At 42.1% G+C, this 18,803-nt stretch overlaps 1 protein-coding gene across 1 annotated transcript in view; it reads right to left on the reverse strand.

Moving 5' to 3' along the window:
* LOC111148064 (eukaryotic translation initiation factor 2 alpha kinase 3) overlaps nucleotides 1-14,645 on the reverse strand; it is a 68,512-nt gene extending 53,867 nt beyond the window's left edge. Inside the window, exons 1-2 of the mRNA XM_022504438.1 lie at nucleotides 14,252-14,645; nucleotides 2,837-2,966 (exon numbers count right to left, since the gene is read on the reverse strand). Coding sequence (XP_022360146.1) covers nucleotides 2,837-2,966; nucleotides 14,252-14,550 — 429 coding nt within the window. The 5' untranslated portion in view covers nucleotides 14,551-14,645. The remainder of the gene's footprint in view (nucleotides 1-2,836; nucleotides 2,967-14,251) is intronic.
* Between the last annotated feature and the right edge of the window lie 4,158 nt (nucleotides 14,646-18,803).

Consider the following 18,803-nt stretch of genomic DNA (forward strand, 5'->3'; position numbering starts at 1 on the left):
ATGTTTTTATGCTATCATCAATGGGTTCATTTTTTAAAATGATTTAATAACAAGTCTTTAAAATTTCTTTTTTAATCTCCAACATGATTTAAATCTAGATAGACATAACCTATAGAAAAAGCTCTTTGGAACTCTCCACAATTTTTAAGAATGGAAAGGGTCCTGGGACATAACAGTCTGAGCCCTGCTCTACTAGATGAGCAGTCTGAGTTTGTAATGCGGAGGTGTACCCACAATGGGGAGGTGGCCCCAGAGCAGGCAGAATGGAGCAGTCAGGCAAGCCGGGGTTCAACTGCAGCTTTATCATCCAGCCGGTCTGCGATTTCAAACAGATAATGTCTCTGAGCTTCTGTTCCCTCTTCTACAAAATGATAACAACACATCAACCTCAGGAGGATCTTTACGAGGATTATACTGTGTGTAAAGTACATAAGGTGTATCTTACAACTCCGAAAACAGTGTTGTTTCAAGAAATGGTCTCAAGAACCTGGGGCAGCAGTAAAGTCTAGTAAACCTGTCATGTTACCCCAGAGGGTCAGTATCTTTAGATTTTCTATTTTTTTCCCATAAAATAGAAAATGAAAATCTGGATAATGCAAAGAGGCCTCAGGATTCTTCTCCTGCATGGAAGGCAGCCAGTGAGCTTTTCATTTATTGTGTAAGAGTGACACAATGAAACTTCACGAATATACTTGAGATTCAACATTTCACAAGTGTTCTAGCCAAAGGATCTGGGGTTTGCAGTGGGTGGAAAGGAGGGCACTTAAAACGAGAGCCCTAATAAACCACAGAAAATGGTATGGACTAGGAACAATGAGAAAGTTGAACTGTACTTAAAAAAATGGCTAACATATTTTATTTTTTTTTATTTTTTATTTTTTTAAAAGATTTTATTTATTTATTTGACAGAGATCACAAGTAGGCAGAGAGGCAGGCAGAGAGAGAGGGGGAAGCAGGCTCCCCGCCGAGCAGAGAGCCCGATGCGGGGCCTGATCTCAGGACCCTGAGATCATGACCTGAGCCAAAGGCAGAGGCTTAACCCACTGAGCCACCCAGGTGCCCCTGGCTAACATATTTTAAACACACTCAATAGCACTCAAGATATTACAACTATTTGCATCTACTTTGTCAAACCATGCAATTTATCTTTTGTTCATGTGTCTATTTTACTTTGCAAACACACACATGCTTTGTACCACTAAGACACACCATAATATTACCTCATATGTAAACAGCTTATAATCTTCTGATTTTGTTGATCATCTTTTTTATCTAGTTTAAAAAATAAAGTAAAACATGCATACCCAAGCATAATCCCAGCAGAACACAAATCAATGAATGTTTAGCTTAAATGGCAATTCATCTGAATATTATACCTGATTCAAATTTATTAATGTAATTTACAATAAAATTGCTATTTATATTAATTTATATTAATAATTCACAATACAACAGAAGTTCAGTATTCTTCACAGATATTTTCAGCAAACTGTATGGTTTGATAAATAGTAAGTACTTTGAAAGCCTTGTCAGGGCTTAGCATACACAGAGGTGGGCAGTGCTGTTTCCCTAAGAACCTGCCTGGGTGCTCTAGGAAAGCATCCAGGCTGAGTTTACAGAAGAGCAGATGGGGTACTGGTAGCAGTATTCCCATCAGAAAATTCCATCACCACTAATCAGGTCATTCTTAAGTCCCTCATGTTAGGTTTTGTCTTTTTCAAAGTTGATACCAACCGGAAAGCTTTTAGTTTAGTTTTGTTTTTAAGTAGGCTCCATACCCAGCATGGAGCCCAATGCAGGGCTTGAACTCATGACCCTGAGATCAAGACCTGAGCTGAGATAAAGAGTTGAATGCTTCTCTGACTAAGCCACCCAGGGGCCCCTAGAAAACTTTCTGAAAGGGAACAACTGATGATGAAAGACAAAAGAAAAAAAAAAAAAAAAAGAACACCCAGAGAGAGTGTCCCAGAGGAACAGACTGGTTAGATAGAAGGCTGAGGGTATTCTGGAAAATAGAGGTGACAGCTTCCATGTTAGCAGTTACAACTCAAAAGAGGGACTTACTTAGTTTAATGACTTAAACTAGAGAATAAGACTCTAGAAGAGGATAGAAACTTCATCTATCCGAGTCAAGATAAAAGGTGAGAAAAATAAACTCTCATTTAACCCATCCTGAACCTCAACAAAGTAGGCAGTGTCCTTACTTATTGATGAGGACACTAAAGCGCTGAGGAGCTAAGTTGCTGTCCAAGTCTTGAAGTCATGTGTCAGTGGAGTTTTTAGAAGCACCAGCTCTCCTTTTGTTTTTGCAAATAATCAAATTTGTCTAAAATAACATTCTTAGAAAATTTCATGCTTAAAATTAGGATGTATGCTTAAGGCAAAACGCAGGGAATAATTTATGGGATTTTGCAGTATGCATTTCTAACTATTAAGATGCAGTTACTAAGTTACTTATATTTGTTTTGTTATTCCTAGGCACCTTGCGATAATAAGGGGGAAGAAATGATGATCATATTACAACTCAGATAATGAGCTAAACTGATTGATATAACAGGTAGTATTCTCAGTCATTCGTGTATATGATTAACTCATTTAATATTCAAAACCATCCTAAGAAGTAGATGATATCAGCCGCTCATTTTAAAGAAGGGGAACTGAGGAACAGAAAAGTTAAGTAGTTGCCAGAAGGTGATACAGTTCATAAAAGGCAGACTGGCCTCACACCTAGGCCATCGGGCCCTGAGCCCCAGCTGTACCAGCAAATACATACTACGAGTATGAGCAATTGCTCATTATAGCTTTTTTGAACCAACGTTTAATAGGAAATTCTTACCTCTGGTTTGCTGAGGCTGGATGAAACCAAGGAACCGGATCCCACGTCCAAATCCCACCGTTTTTTACCATGATTCTCAGGATCCAAGGCAGCAATTCGCCCATCTAAAGTGCTGATAATCACTAATGATCTATAAATTTAAAAATTAATAAGACAAAGTTTAAAAGGTATTTATGGTATCAAGCACTTACAGCATACACTGGAAAGAAAACCAGGCCGTCCCCAGACCTCTGGCTGCTGGGGGAGAGGCGCCACCTCCTCACAACACTTGCAGTCTTGCTATCACTGTTGGTCTAAAGCCCACCAAGACCACTGCAATATGGCCTTTATCTGTTTATGTCACTTATGAAAAGCCCCAGACTCCTGCGTCACCACTTGTTCTCACACTGTAATCCCCACATGGAATTCAATATTCCCAGTGCTGTCCTCTTCTTCCTTTCCCCAATCCCTGAAACCGGAAACCGTTCACTTGCCTTCTTGCTTGAGTAGAAACCTGGATCTTCCTGAGAACGTCACTTCCAAAGCAAAGAGACCACTTTTCAGACCACCTTCTTTCTCTCCTCTCTACAGATCCTCAGGATCTGATTGCTCCAGCCACTACCCCTCCAGTAACTGTCTACTGATCCTTGGGTCACTAGCCTCCCTCCTTGAGGATTTCAGCTCCGGGTTTTAACTGTAACTATTAACACATCCTTTGAGTTTTCATTATCTGTTAACCCTGCCTCATCCACTGCCATGGCAAGGTCCTAGCCCTTGGCATTACCAATTGCCACAACTCCCCTGCCCCACTGAAATTTCAAGCATTCCAGCCCCTGCCACCAATGCCTTTCCAGCTCATTTCCTCTGCTTCCCACTAATCTCTGACCCACCAGAGCATACAAGCCATCAATCTGACACTTTTACCCTAAGCTTCAGCACCATTAGGCCCTCACTTCTTTTTTTACTGAGTTTAAATCCCACAGTCCTTCATTTTGACCACTTCCTGGCCCCTCACTCATCACACTTAGCAGAACTCCAACCCTGGTTAAATTCAACGATCTGCATTTTCTCACTCTTGCTTCCGTGCAGTTGAATGTGGCCAAAGTAAAACATAATCATGCTGACTGGACTCACTTTAATCATGGCCACCAATGTGAAAAGGGCTATTAATGCTGCCCCACCATCACAGCGTACTACCTTGGTCTATCTACTCAACCAATGGCCTAGGTTAAACTATGTTATTTCTCCTTTCTCTTGAATTTCCAACACTAGCTCTTCCAAGCTCATTCATCTCAGCAATAATCAAAAGAAATTCCACCATCAAGTCTTTCTTTATACTACCTGGACCCATGAATTCTACCTTTCCTCCAATTACTGCGGGTGAATTGTTCATGGTACCATGCACTACCCACACTTCTGCCCAGACAGCAGATCCCTATTTGCCAGTCTTCACATCTCTCCTCATGCTCTTATATCAATTATTTCCCCTCTACCAGAGCATTCCTCTCAGTGTTCACACCTGCTATTATTTTCCCCAACCTAAAAACCAAACCAGTTAAACAAAATGAACCATTCTCCCACCTCTAAGCTTCCAAACCACTCCATTTCGCCTCTGGAACAAAACTCCTTAAAAGAGTTCATAGACTTTCTGTCTCCAAATCCTCTCCCCTTCTTCTGTCTTGAACTATTTCTAATCAAGATTTTGCCTCTGCCACTTCACTTGAAAGGTTCTTGTTGGGGTCATTGAGATGACCTTCATCTTGAAAAATCCCATGGTCAGGTCTCAGTTTACTTAACCTGTTCTAGCAGCACCTGACCAGCAACATCTCCTGCCTTTCATGCGACATACTCTTTGTGTGGCTTCCAGGACACTGTACTATCCTGATTTTTGTTTCTTAGTTGTAGGCTACTCTTTGTCAGTTCTATTTTCTGGTTCTTCCTCACTGCTTCTATCTCTCAAAGTATTCTCTACCCACATGTACTTTTTTTGATGGCCTCATCCAGTCTCATAGCTTAAAATACCATCTATATGCTGGCAACTCTCAAATTTGTATCTCTCCCTGAACTCTGGACTTACATACCTAACTGCCTACCAGACTTATATGGTAGAATGGCTTCTCCAGAATGACTTCTCTAATTCCTCAAACACATCATGATTTTCCCTCAAGGCCTTTGCAGATACTGTTCCTTCTGCCTGGAACATATCCTCCTAGATATATATCCTAGATATATAACAGGCCCACCCAAAATATCTGTTGAATGAAAGAATGTGTTATATAGTTGTTCTAGGAATTTGTTAGGTATATTTGTCTGCTTCAAAGGCCATACAAATTCCAAATACATTTATGTTCCACTTTAGGATTAAAAATACAACTTTCATCTTTTTTATTTCACTTGAAATACAATGTATACAAATTCAAAGTGAAGCTATAACTTGACCAAGACAAAACAGTTCAATAAACTCATTTGAAACCTTTCAAAGAACTTAACTGTTTATTAAATGAATAAATTTATCAAGTGAATAAATAAAATTGTTAATTTACTTCCCAAACTATATACTAATTCTCATTCTGAATTTTTCAAATGGTAACTCTAAGTCTAATTTGTGAAAATAAAGATTTTTGACACATTACAAACTCTAGTAATTTTAGATAACTAACCAAAATAAAAGGAACAACTCAACTACCCTTCTCACACATTACCCTGCTTTCTAAAGAGAGATAGCAGGAACTAGGGGGGAAGATGGATACTATGAGGAAGAAAATTATTTTATAATGAAGGGCATAAAAAATTCATACCTTAGATGTGCCAATTTACAAATAAATGCAACGGAATCTAATTAAGTTAGTGATCCAAGGTTCAGAGCCAAGTTAACTCTTTCCTAGTACCACTGCAGAAATGTCTAATTATTCTGTTCAGTAACCATTAACCACAAATAAATGGCTGAATGAAAACCACTCTAATTGAAATAAAACTTAGTATAAGCAGTGTTAACCCATGAAAAATTTAGATCACTGCAACACTTCAGATACTATTTTTTGTTTTAAATTCAGAATGAACATTGTTTATCACCCTAGCCATTCTACTTATAACACCACCAACAACAACAACAACAAAACCCTTTGATTTTTCTGAGTATTTAATTTTTCTGAGCAGAGAATGATAAAATTCTAGGTCTCATCTTCAAAAGAAAGAAAAATCCAACAATAAAATACGCATATGTGTCTGTGTATATAAAAACTACACTTTAATAAGCCACTTGGAGTTTAACATCTAACGATTCTTTCACTGACAACTTATTGCATTTGAGTCAAGAGTTCTGTTTTTTTAAACAAGATAGTTTTAGATTTTGTACTATATCTAGAGAATAAGTGTAAATTTGAGTAACAAAAGAAATACAAACATGGGGGCAGCAACAATTAAGTATATTATTCTCTTAACTGCTTTCTATACTTAATGTAATCTGGTTCTTAGATGTGAATGGGGTACCCTTAATTCTTTTAACCCTCTTAATGGGAATAAGAGTAAATCCCCTACAACTCCGTCAGGCATTAAAACAAACAAACAAACAAAAACCCCTTCACTTTCTCGTCTGCTCCAAGCTAGCCATAATATTCACTGTGGGCTCCTTCCCAAGCATGTCTCTGGAAGGAAGTACCCCTTCTGCTGTGGCTGAAATTGAGCAGCATGACAGGGTGTAAAAGATGCTACGATTTAGACTATTACGTCTAATCACATTCTAAGATAGAGATGCTCACGGACATATTACCGACTAAGAAAAGCATCAAGTAGACAGACAATGCTGAATGCAGGGATAAACAGAGGATAGCAGTGAGTGTTCAAAACAAACATCAATCAGAGAAGAAAAATGAACCCCTCTCCCCAAATAGGGAGAATATAAGGCCATTTTATATCCCCACAATCCATTTGCTCGGTTTTCAGGTTTCTATGAACAAGATAAAAGCCCTTAACACATTCAAGAATTGATGGGACTGCAGAGGCAGCATTTCCTGTGGAGAGAACCGGAGCTCTGAAATCAGACCAGTGCTCACATCCCCATGACTTTGCACTTGTTCTACTCACAGCTTCATTACACCTGCTTTCTCAGAGGTAAGATCTGACTACTTCCCTGGGTCAGCATAACTCAAACTGGCCCGATCATAAAAATTATCTGGGGTGCTTGTTAAAAGCCAGTAAACATTCCTGGGTCCCATCCCCAGACGGGGCTTGGGAGCCAGAGCTTGACAAGTACCCAAGCTGAGTCTTACAATAAGACCAGCTTGGCCGATACTGACTTACCTCAAAGGGCTGTTTCCTTAGAGTAAAAAAATAATCTATTACCTGGATGAAGAAGGCCTATTGGCCAACTCTGCCAATAAACTCTTTAGAAACTTCTATCTCTCCCTCACACCTTGCTCTAGTTTACAAAGGCATTTGTTTGGGTGATTCAACAGCAAGCACTGTTCTCTTACGCATGACCCAATTCTTCGAAGCTATTCTCAAGGTTTTCAACAAACTCCTCCTGCCAGATCCATTCTCCTCATCAAATCTGTCTGCAGCAGCAGCTGAAAAAGTGCTGGGCTCCTTATTATAGACCTTCTCCTTACTCCGGCTTCTACAAGGCCACTTCCCTTCATCCCATCATTCCTAGCGCTCTCAAACTCCAGGAAGCAGGCCATGGAATTCTGGCTTTAGCCATTGCCCACAGCGTTGACTTCACCTGTAACATGACAGCTCCCAAAACTATATGGTGTCCACCGACTCTCTCCCTGCCCTAGTTCTGCATTTTCAGCAGGGCATGCTTGTTACCCCACAATGTGTTCAGATAAATCTCCTCTCCTACATAGTTCTCCATGTACTCTGTCACTTAACATTTACATCAGACAACAAGTCTACCTTCTCCCTCATGCTCTACATTTAACCAACAGTCAGCTACTATTGATTCTATTTCTGAAGCTTTTGAATCTTGTCCTTCTTCTTCATTACCACTGCCTTTGCCCTAGAACTGATTCTCGCTTCTCATCAGAACACCTTCAAAAGCCTTTCTGGCATCTCTTCCTGCCTCAGGTCTCTGTCCCCTCTGTAGTTCCAACAGTTTTGTTTCTATAATAGAAATCCGATAAACTTCTGAAGCTTCCTGTGCTCACAGAATAAAGGCCACACTGCTTGGTATACCATATAGAGCCTTTCATAATCAGGCAAAATCTCCTATCCCACTGCCACACACACACACACACACACACACACACGTTTCTTAAATTTTCAACAAAGTTCCTTTTTAACTTATCCTTTATCTCACATCTTAAACAATTTCATTTTGACCAATAAACATTATTTCTAATGAACTCCCCCATTTCTAGAGGAAATATTTAAGTACCAATCAAAATACTGAAAATTTCTGAGAGGACATAGCTAAGATTACTATATTAAGTTTGATACAATTCTAGCTCAAAGCCAAGAATCTTGACTGTTTAATTAGACTTCTCCTCACTGGTTATCCAATTCCGTTCAGTTATTTAAAAATACTGACAATCTCATAGCTCCCCATTTGTACCTTTGCAGATCCACAGATACCAGGAGCCCTGGCTTGGAAATCACTGCTCTGGGCTCTGCTGCCTAGACTGGCCTTGACACTTGACATTCAAGGACTCACTCACTTGATACTTCCATTGTCTTTACTCTCAAACTACTCCTGTGTCACTCACTATCCATTCTCGTGTAGTTAATTCTTTAACACAATGATTTCCCTGTCAGACTTAGGGCTCAAGGGCTAGCTCAGCGGCCCATTTATCTACTTAGGGCACCAAACAGTGCCTAGTCCCTAAATGAAGTGCAATAAATGTTTGTTGAATGAAAATGAAACATCTTAGTAGGGCAGACACTATGATACATATAAAACAAAAACAAAACAGAAGCTGAGAAAGATGTGAAAAGATGTGACTTGCCTCAAGTCATGCACCAAATAAGAGGTTTTAGACAGAAGCATGAATTTAGGTTTTTAAACCTCTATCATTCTGTTAACAGTAAGTTTTTATTAAGTAGCGACTACTATATTATAATGTGCAGCTTTTATTCATTCTCATTTATCCTGTTACTGCTCTGATTTACCCTCCACTGAGCAGAAATGACCTTATGCCAATGAAGATCCTATTTTAAAAAAACTGTTTGCTCTGACTTAAGTCACCCAGAATACCTGCCTATTTACAATTAAGTTTATCAGAGTCTGAGAAGTAGATGCTGAATTCTTTGATACAATAATTCTAAAGGAGGCTTACTACTTGTAAAAATTTCCCATGTGAAAGAGAAGCAGGTGACAGGAGAACATTACAGTGAGTGAATAGTTTCTACATTAATAACTGCTTATTTTTAAATTGCACATTTTCTTTCTTTGGAGAGAGGAGGAGAGGGGAAAAAGCTCTAGAAAATTAAAAATGTGATTTGGTTAAACCTGCTTTTTGATAGATGTAGCCAAGAATCCTCCATCAAAACACATGCTGTTAGTCAAGAAAGCATATGTTCTTGTTCAAAAACAAACTAGTACTAATTGGACTGTACTTCTCAGTCCTCACCTACTAAGTAAATCTTCAAATCAAACTTCCTTTATTTAAACATATCACAAGACTAGCCCTGCCCCAAATCAAAACAAACATGTCAAATACTACCAAATAGACTGTGTAACTTTGACATATCAGCTATACCTTAAAGAAATACCATTTAAGTTTTCAATGTTATAGACAACCTGAACGACATATATTCTTTCTCTATCAGATTAAAACAATTTTGGACACACATTTTCAACTTTGTTCTGGAAAGATTTTTAATCAAAATGGTCATTTACAAACAGAACAGTGTGAAAAAATAAAAAACAAAGTTAACCCCCCCACACATTTAGTTCTGTAACTTACAAGTTCTCCTCTCTGTATTTTAAAATATTTTGTTGCAAAAATATTCAGTAGCTTCTCTCTCACAAAAAGAGGAAAAAATCAGATGGGAGTTCTCAGGCAGTATTTAAGAAGTAAAGAGGTGTGCTGGAGCTCACAGCAGCTGATGAAGACCAAGTCCCTTTCTGCAAAATGCCTAGGTGTGTAAAAGCTTCAGAGTTCAAATAAAGAAAGGAGTCGCCTCAGTCCTCTCACATATCGTATCTAGAGCCCAGGTGTCAAAAAAGCTAACAAGACAACTGTAGACAGGAAGGATAATTCATTACTTGCCTCAGTGTTTATTTTGGCTTACAAATTGCCTTGAAAGTTATGCATAAGTTCTTCTTTTTTTAAAATTAATTTTTTGAAAGATTGTACTTATTTATTTGACAGAGATCACAAGTAGGCAGAGAGGCAGGCGGAGCGGGGGTGGGGGGGGGGGAGCAAGCTCCCTGCTGAGCAGAGAGCCCAATGATACTGATGTGGGGCTTGATCCCAGGACCCTGATCATGACCTGAGCCAAAGGCAGAGGCTTAACCCACTGAGTCACCCAGGCGCCCCTTGATTCTTCTTTAAATGTGATTTCTAGTTAACTTTAAAAGTCGGGGTCAGAAAAGTGAGCAATACTGGGACCAGATGACTGAGTTCTCTTTCAACACTGTATGCTGAGATTCTATTATTCAATGGGTATATTAGCTTAAAAAAAAAAAGCCTAATTATGAATCTGAAAATCTGAGGATGTCCAGATTCCGTACCACGACTCACAGCCAATCAGTTTGTGAAAGGATAGACAGGAGAGAGAAATAAATGAAATCATCTTACATTTGCAAAATATTTTCATGTTATCTCATTAAATACAAAGAATTCAGTTCACAGATGACAAATTAAAGAAACACCACAGATTAACATTAAATTTAGTAATACTGTTGTTAGAGGGGAATTAGAAGGGGGGGCGGAGGGAGGTAGAAATAGGTTACAAATTAGTGTGACAGTTAAGATAAAATTAGTTCTTTACAACTCCTGAGGTCATCAGAGGCAGTCACTACCAAGATGCCCATCCCATCCCCAAAACCCCAAGTAACACTTAGCAATTTGCCGGTCTGCGTTGGAGTCAGGAAACAGGGAATTCGTAACTATGCCAATGTGCACAAAATTTGGCAGTGAGGCGAGACTGCAACTTTCTTCCCAGCTTTCCTTAGGGAGCATCCCATTTAAATTTCAACTAAATGTAACGTTCAACAGAAGCACTGACAAGGCCGCTATCAGAAAAAACAAGTTTATTTTAGCTACTTTTTAAAGAAAAAAATGTTTATTCACTCATTCTCATGCTCTTGAGATGTAGAGAAAAGAAATTACGATAAAACCAATGAAAACTCCATCAAGGGAAGAAAAATGAACCAGAAAGTCTATATTGCTTCCTGGGCATCAAAAGGCAACATACAAACAGAGCGACCTTAATTCCCCACCTCCCTCTTTTTAACAGAGTTTTCCAAGTACCATAGTTCTTCACAGCTGTTTGTGAGAAATGCTTGGTTAATTCATGTCTGTTCCCCTAATCCTCTTCCTTTAAACAAACAGGATACTGGTCTGTTATTATGGAACACTGACAGTCTCTGGGTTTTCACTTTTTTAAAGAGCACTTAGGAAGAAGTTTTATAAACTTTTCATATTGATCTTTTGTTGATACTATCAATTTACTTATCCAAGGCTTCTCAAACTTTCCACACTATCTCAAGCTACCAGGCACAACCCTAAACACGGGCCTATCTCTTCTTAGAGAATTCTGTTAGCAGAAGATCATTTACGCTCTGCCAGGCCCAACTCTTCTATTTTCACTCTCATTTCTGAAGAGGAAGTGGTCCTCCTGCTTGCCAAGGAGATCCTCTTCAACTACCTCCACTCCCTCCTCCATTCCTTTCTTTTTCAACGAGTCTATGCAGGCTCCTTCCTCTGAATGTATACACTTATCTGCTGTCAGGCTGAATAGTGCCGGAAGGAGGAAGTGGGGCTTTAGAAGGAAGAATCCTTACCGTCTTACAATCTGAGGGCTCTCTGCTGCTTGACTTGAATTCTTACATATGCTCACCTCCAAATCCCTCCTCATTCTTCTCAGCCCTCACCCAACACCTCCAATCCAGCCAGCTGGATGTCTGTCTCCTCTGCTGGCTCATCTTCTCTAAAATTTAAGGCATTCGTTAAGGTCTCATCATGAGCCTCCTCTTTCTCACACGTTCACCTCTTTACCCTGATCCCCCTCCAACTACAGTTGGTCTCTTCTACCTGCCTCCCAAATCTCTCCCTCTGGATGGCCTGCCTGTACCTTCAAGTCATCATGTCCAACAACGAGACCTTGACCTTTTCTTTCCTGCTCTCCTCAATCTCCCCACTTTCCCATGTGTGCTCCCATCTTCTGACCATCCCATCTCAATCTGTGGATGGGGGCGTCACCGAGGAGGAATCAGTTCATTTGCCAAGAACCAAGATTCTGCCTCAGATCTTTCAAATCTCTCCTGTCTGTTCTAGACCCACTTAACAACAAACTGTAATCAGACCTCGCATTCAAGATACACTACACAACACTTCTCAAACAATAACTCTCAAACTGTCACGTGCCTGGGAATCATCTGGTAATCCTGTCAAAATGCATATACTCCTTCAGTGGGTCTAGGGGGTGCTGGCTTCTGATTTCTAACACGTCCCAGGTGATGACGATGCTACTGGTGTTAAGACGACACATACGATCTGGTCCTAACCTATTGTTCTAGTTTCTTCTTCCACAACTCCCTGCCCAGCACACATGTGCATGTCTGTATCTCCCTCACATACACAGAGCACACACACGCATGCACACACAGAGGAATACAAACAAAAATGTTCCCTAAACATACTTTCCAGCTTCTGTGCCTCTCTTGCTGTTTCTTCAAGTCCAGTGTCTGCTCATTATGATCCTACTCACATTTCACAAACCAACTCACTCTGCCACAGCCTTCTCTTACCTTTTTACCTACTTTACTGCAGACCCCACCCATGGAACACCACAAAAACCTTGGGACAGTCAGGGCACTTCATTTGCATTACTTCTGCTCTGTCCTGTCCTTATGGGTCTCTTCAGTCAATCCTCACTGCTAGGCAACACCCTCCTCCTGGAAGGCAGGGACTGTCTGCCTAACCTTTGTTAACCCTGGGGCATCTTGTGGGTTGTACGTGCCAGTAAGCTCCAGTGGCGGGTGGGTCTGTACTCCAAGAAAAATGAAACATCTCACTTTACTTCATGTAACTTACTTCGAGCAGGGGCTTCAGACACTTAAGATAAACCAAAACACTCTTCCAGGAAAGTTAATCCCTTAGCAAAATCTATGAAAATATTGTCAAATATGTGCTACTTAAAGGAAAAAAAAAATCTACACATAAGCATTCATACAGTGCCTAGAAAATTTTGGTACTTATCCAATTTTAGTAGTCTCCAGGTATATAGATCAAGGTTCTGATATTTAACTGAAAATCAAATCTAACTTGTTGGGATCTAGCAATTGCTACATTATAAGCTTACAATATGTTCTAATCCAGATTCTAGCCCTCTCTGGTTTAATTTACGGAATGCTCCTTCTATCCCCCCCCCATTTGTTAGATGGGACATCACTTTCTCCCCAGTTGTGCTGAGATCAACTGCCTGCAAAATACTTTAGCATTAAACATACCTTACATTTGTGTCCAGATTTTTAAAAGTGTTTAAAAACACGTACCTTGCAGTAACATTTTAAGGAGGCTAAGCAAATTAACCAAGACAACCCTATTTTAAATGTCTAGGTACCTTAAACCCTCTAAATATCAAAGAACTGCCAAAATTCAAGACCTACCAGCAGCTCTTAAACTTCAGTGTGTTCAAGAACTGCCTGGAGTGCTTGTTAAACTTGCAGATTCCAGGTTCTTGCCCCAAGAAAGTCTAATTCAGTACCACTGGGGTGGGACCTAAAACACTGTACAGTTAACCAGCACCCCAAGGCGATTCTGATGCAGATGTTCTGCAGATCTCAGTTTGATAAATACTGACCTCACCCCCGGTCCAGGGGCCACTACAGGGTTGAAAGGTTGAAATGGAAATGTAGAAATGTCATAGTAAAGTCCCTTTCCCAAACTGATGTCAACCCAGCAGAGATACGGAATGACTCATGGAAGAAAGGAAAAGGGGAGGGCGTCCTTGCAACACGAATAAAGTTCGAAAACCAAAAAAGAGGGAAAGTGACGTTTCTTTCCCACCCTTGCTTTCCATTCTCTGAGCATCCATCCTCCAGACACCTTTGATGATGCTGCTTTTGCCTGCGAGCAAGGACGGGGGGAAAAGGCCCGTCGCTGGCCCGGGGGATGGGAACGCTGCTCCTGGGTCACCAGCTGTCCATCCTCTGAGAGGGACCACAGCAGAGGGGGGACCCCGAACCCCAGATCCACCGCGGCACACGTGCCATAAACAAGTGGCTTCCCGGGAAGACGGCCCCGGCTCTCAGCCTGCACCCCTCACCTGCCGCGCGGTCGTAGCTCGGCCTCGTCGTCGGGTTCCGGGTCCAGCGGCTCCTGCTCCACAGCGGCCGCCGGCACAGCTTCCGCGTCCTCCACCGTCACTTCGGCCGTAGCCACGGCCCCGGCCGCCGGCACCCGCGCTGCAGAAGTGGGGGCGGCCGCTGCCCCCAGGCCGAACACCGTCTCCGCCTTCGGCGCGGGTACGTCGGGGGCGCGCCCCGCTGCCACCGCGTCCGCAGCCAGTCCCAGCAGCAGCAGCAGCGCCCGCGCGAGCGTCCCCGGGCGGGTGGCGCGCTCCATCAGCGTCCCGCCCCGCGTGCGGGCATGGAGGTGCAGCAGCCCGCGCCTGCCCCTCTCGCTGCTGGAAGCGCCTGACCAGGACAAGGACGCGCTGGGCACCCCGCCGCCGCCCCGACGGCCTGGACAGCTGAGCAGAGCTCCACCGGCCACGTCTTAGCCCGGCCTCCGCCACCGCCACCTGAGTGACAGCCTCCCTCAGTCATCGCCCATTGAACAAACTTTCCGCGCGTCTCCCCGGTGATTGGCCACGGCCACCGTCACTCTGGATTCCTAGGCTGGTCCTCTTGGAGAAGGTGGGCTTTCCCCGGATGTCAACATCACGCCTGCCAATCAAATCGTATTGCCGTCTCCCGAGGCTCGGCCCTCTTCCGGACGCGGTTACCAATGAGAATCGCCCCTCCCCTCAATCCCCTCTCCTGATTGGTAGGCTCTGAAGCCCGCATTACATTTCCCCGGAGCAGATTGGTCATCGCTGCGGTTGGCCTCGCCCCTAAAAAATGAGGCACTAGAGAAGACTCGAAGATCATTGGTAGAAGTGGATGCCCCTCCAAAGTTCTGAAGTAACTTCTTCTTGATTGGTTGGAAGCGGCACTTAATACGTGGCCGATTCTGAATGTGGAAGTGTATGGTCCCAAATGAAGGCGGGAGTAGGAGGCGAGTCCCTGGTGGCAGGGAGGCGGCGGACCTTAAAGGAGCTACCACTGTGGTTCTTCTAAAGCCTGTTCTGTTTGGAAAGGCAAAAGCGAAGCAGGAAAAATAAGTGACGGTCCGGGAGGTGTGGTCCCCAGAAATGGAAGAGACAGTGTGGGCTCAGGAGAGTATCGTGCGTGTGGCCACGCTGGGGCTGAAATTGCAGCCTGCTAGAGATGTCGGGACCCACGGAGGATGCAGTGTACCTGACACGCCCCCTTCCTCGTTACAAAGGGGAAGGAGCCCGGGTCCAGTGCATTGCCCTCCCTTGTCTAAAGTCACACGCCTAGTGCTTCTGGCTCCCCGACTTTATCCAACCCTTCCGACCCTGGTCTGGCGTGCTTTGCGCCTCACCATAGGGCTCTGACGAAGGCAAGGCCAAACTGCAGAAAATTTGAATGTTCAGCTAAGGCATTGGAACTTTTCATACAGCAGTTAGAGACTCTGAAAATTTTTGAGATGAATGAAACGGCAAAATGCGTCCATTGGCAATGTGTTCAAAAGAATAACACCAAAGATGAGGAAGCTAGCTGGGAGGCCACTGCCTCATCAAAACTGAAGATTTTTTTTAGAAGACACTGACGTACAAACAGGCTCTGATCTCCTCCTCCGAAAGCAAAACAAACAAAAAGCCCCACTTCCTCCTGCACATCCTACCACATCTCCCTTCTCTTCAGAACAGCAAAACTCTCCAGTGTTCTAAACTCACTGTCGTCGATTCCTCTTCTCTCCCTCTCAAGCACGCTACAGTCGGGCTTTCAAGCTCACAATTCCACGAAAACTGCTCTCACTGAGGCCACCATTGCTGAAAAGACAATTCTGTTGTCATCTTTTCAGCTATATTTAACCCAGTAACTCAGTCTTCCCTGCGAAAATACATTTCCCTGGTTTTCCTGCCCCATGGGCCAGGTCATAACCTTCGTTAGGCATCGTTTTAACTGAATTACCTTAAAGGTTGTCTACAAATACAGTTACATCCAGAGGTACTGGATGTAACATGGGGGGGTGTTAAGGACTTCATATGACTTTGGAAATGGGGAGGGTATTCAGTTGAGCCTCTAACAACCAGATATTTTCACTTCTTTCAAGGTTCTGTTACATTCCCAGTGAAGCCTCTCCTGACTACCTTTTTTTTTTTTTTTAAGATTTTATTTATTTATTTGACAGAGATCACAAGTAGGCAGAGAGGCAGGCACAGAGAGAGGGGGAAGCAGGCTCCCTGCTGGACAGAGAGCCCGATGAGGGACTTGATCCCAGGACCCTGAGATCATGACCTGAGCTGAAGACAGAGGCTTTAACCCACTGAGCCACCCAGGCGCCCCCTGACTACCCTTTTTAAAACTGAAACATGTCCTACATGTCACTTCTTAATTCATTCAACAGGACAAGAGGGGAAAGAGACAAATGGAAGGGAAGATTGTAGTTGCTGTAGATCGAAGGAGATGATTAAGGAAGCAAGATTCCAGAGTATCAGGGGAAACAGAGGCATGTCTTCCATGTTGAAAGTTGAAGAAGTACCCCTAAAGAATAACTTACTTTTTTTTTTTTTAAGATTTTATTTACTTATTTGTCAGGGAGAGAGAAAGAGCAAGTAGGGGGGAGCAACAGGCAGAGGAAGAGGCAAGCGGAGGGAGAAGCAGGCTCCCGGCTGAGCAAGGAGCCAGATGGGGGACTCAAGGAGCCAGATGGGGGACTCCAGGACCCTGGGATCATGACCCAAGCCGAAGGCAAACACCCAACCAACTGAGCCACCCAGGAGTCCCAAGAATAACTTACTTTGAAAGAAAATATAGGTAAGAGAGTTCAAACTAGCTGATCATGATTACATGAGTACATGATCATAATCATGTACTCAATAAAACAGAAAATAAGATTTCCTGCCAAAGTGATATTTAATGGATAATACAAGAAAGGTGTCAAAAAAATTAACAGGAGCCAAAAAATGATTATTGACTATTTGTAATGGTCCATTTGAAATTAGCTAGTGTGTATATGTTAGTGAACCTAGTCTTCATGTTTTTTTAACTTTTTCAAAATGTGGTCATGGCATGAACAGTAATCTGAACTAACGAATTAGGAGCCTGCTTGTCACCTGCAGTTGATGTGGAAGTTGTGTTCATTTATTTATTCATTACCACTTAGCAAGTACCATATGAATAAGGATCTTAACAAAAGTGGCATGGTCCCTGCCCTTCTGGAGCTTAACATTTCCTCTAGTTAAGGAGACTGACACTGTTTTAATAATTACATACGTATTTATATTATGAAAACAAAATAAATGCCATGAGGAAAAGGCACAGGCAGAAGAGTTCGGTGGTGGAAAATGCCAGTAAGGACAATCAAGGTTTATACTCTGAAAAAAACATGAGACTATTTCCATTTTGGAAAAAGAAGAGTCATAATCATGAGTCATGGTCAGCTGACTAGGAAAATAACTTGAAGAGGGGAAGAGAGAACCTGCCAGTTTGGGGACAACATGGAGAGTCATGGTGGCTGCATGGGAGCCATGGACTATGAGTGTGAGTTCCTCAGGGAAATTTAGGAGTAGTTGGAACCAGGTAGGATAGCTGATCAATGAGCCTGAGCTGGGAAAAGAAGTTGGTGCTTAGGTATCTGAGCCAGCGTTGCCATGGTTAGAATTGAGATTCTAAAACTGAGCATGGTCTGGAAGTAAGCAAAAGAGGTCAGTGATTTCAAATCATAAGACTCAGTCTATTAGCAGAGAAAGTCTATACCTGGTGCTGTCTGAATTTGCTCTCTGTCAAGAGCTTTCCTCAAAGCCCCAGTAAGGGACTTCTGCTTACCTTTCACAGGCCAAGACCATGTCAAATAGTCATCTGGAGCTAAAAAGGAAGCATACTGCCACTCTGAACAAAACTAGGGTTCTGCTGGTGAGGATGAGGGAAAGAATTTGTAATCCACACTATTGCAGTTTAATACATGTACTTGTAGAAAGTGCCTGCCTGAATAAGTTTCAACAGAGGTACACACCAGACAAGGTAACAGAACATTCCCACCATGCTTGAGAGCTTCCTTGTATCTCCTCACAGGTCCTTCTTCCATCCCAGACCCCAGGTAGTTACTGATCTGTCTTCTGTTACAATAGATTTTCTAGAATTTTTAATGTAATTGTACAGTTATACATTTTGTGTCTGGTTTCTTTCACTTTATATAATGTTTTAAAAATTGTTCATGTTCTTACATGTAGCAACACTTTCTTCATTTTTATTTCTGAATTGTATTCCATTGCTGGTTGGTGTACATTGGGATATTTCCAATTTGGGACTGTCGAAGGTAAAGCTTCTATGAACCTGCATGTTCAAGTCTCTATGTAGGTGTAGATTTTTATTTCTCTTGAGTAAAGTGGAATTATTGGCTCATGTGGTTGATGTATGTTAGCTTTATATGAATCTGTCAAGCAGTATTTGTGCTCTGCCTAGATCAGTCAATCCCCATGTGAAGGGGGTGAGAGTATAAATTTCTGTTGTTTTAAGCCTTGCATTTGGGGATGGTTTCTTTCTTTCTTTCTTTCTTTCTTTCTTTCTTTCTTTCTTTCTTTCTTT

This window comes from Enhydra lutris, unplaced genomic scaffold (assembly GCF_002288905.1).
Source record: "Enhydra lutris kenyoni isolate GAN:26980312 unplaced genomic scaffold, ASM228890v2 scaffoldscaffold18, whole genome shotgun sequence".
Lineage (NCBI taxonomy): Eukaryota > Metazoa > Chordata > Mammalia > Carnivora > Mustelidae > Enhydra > Enhydra lutris.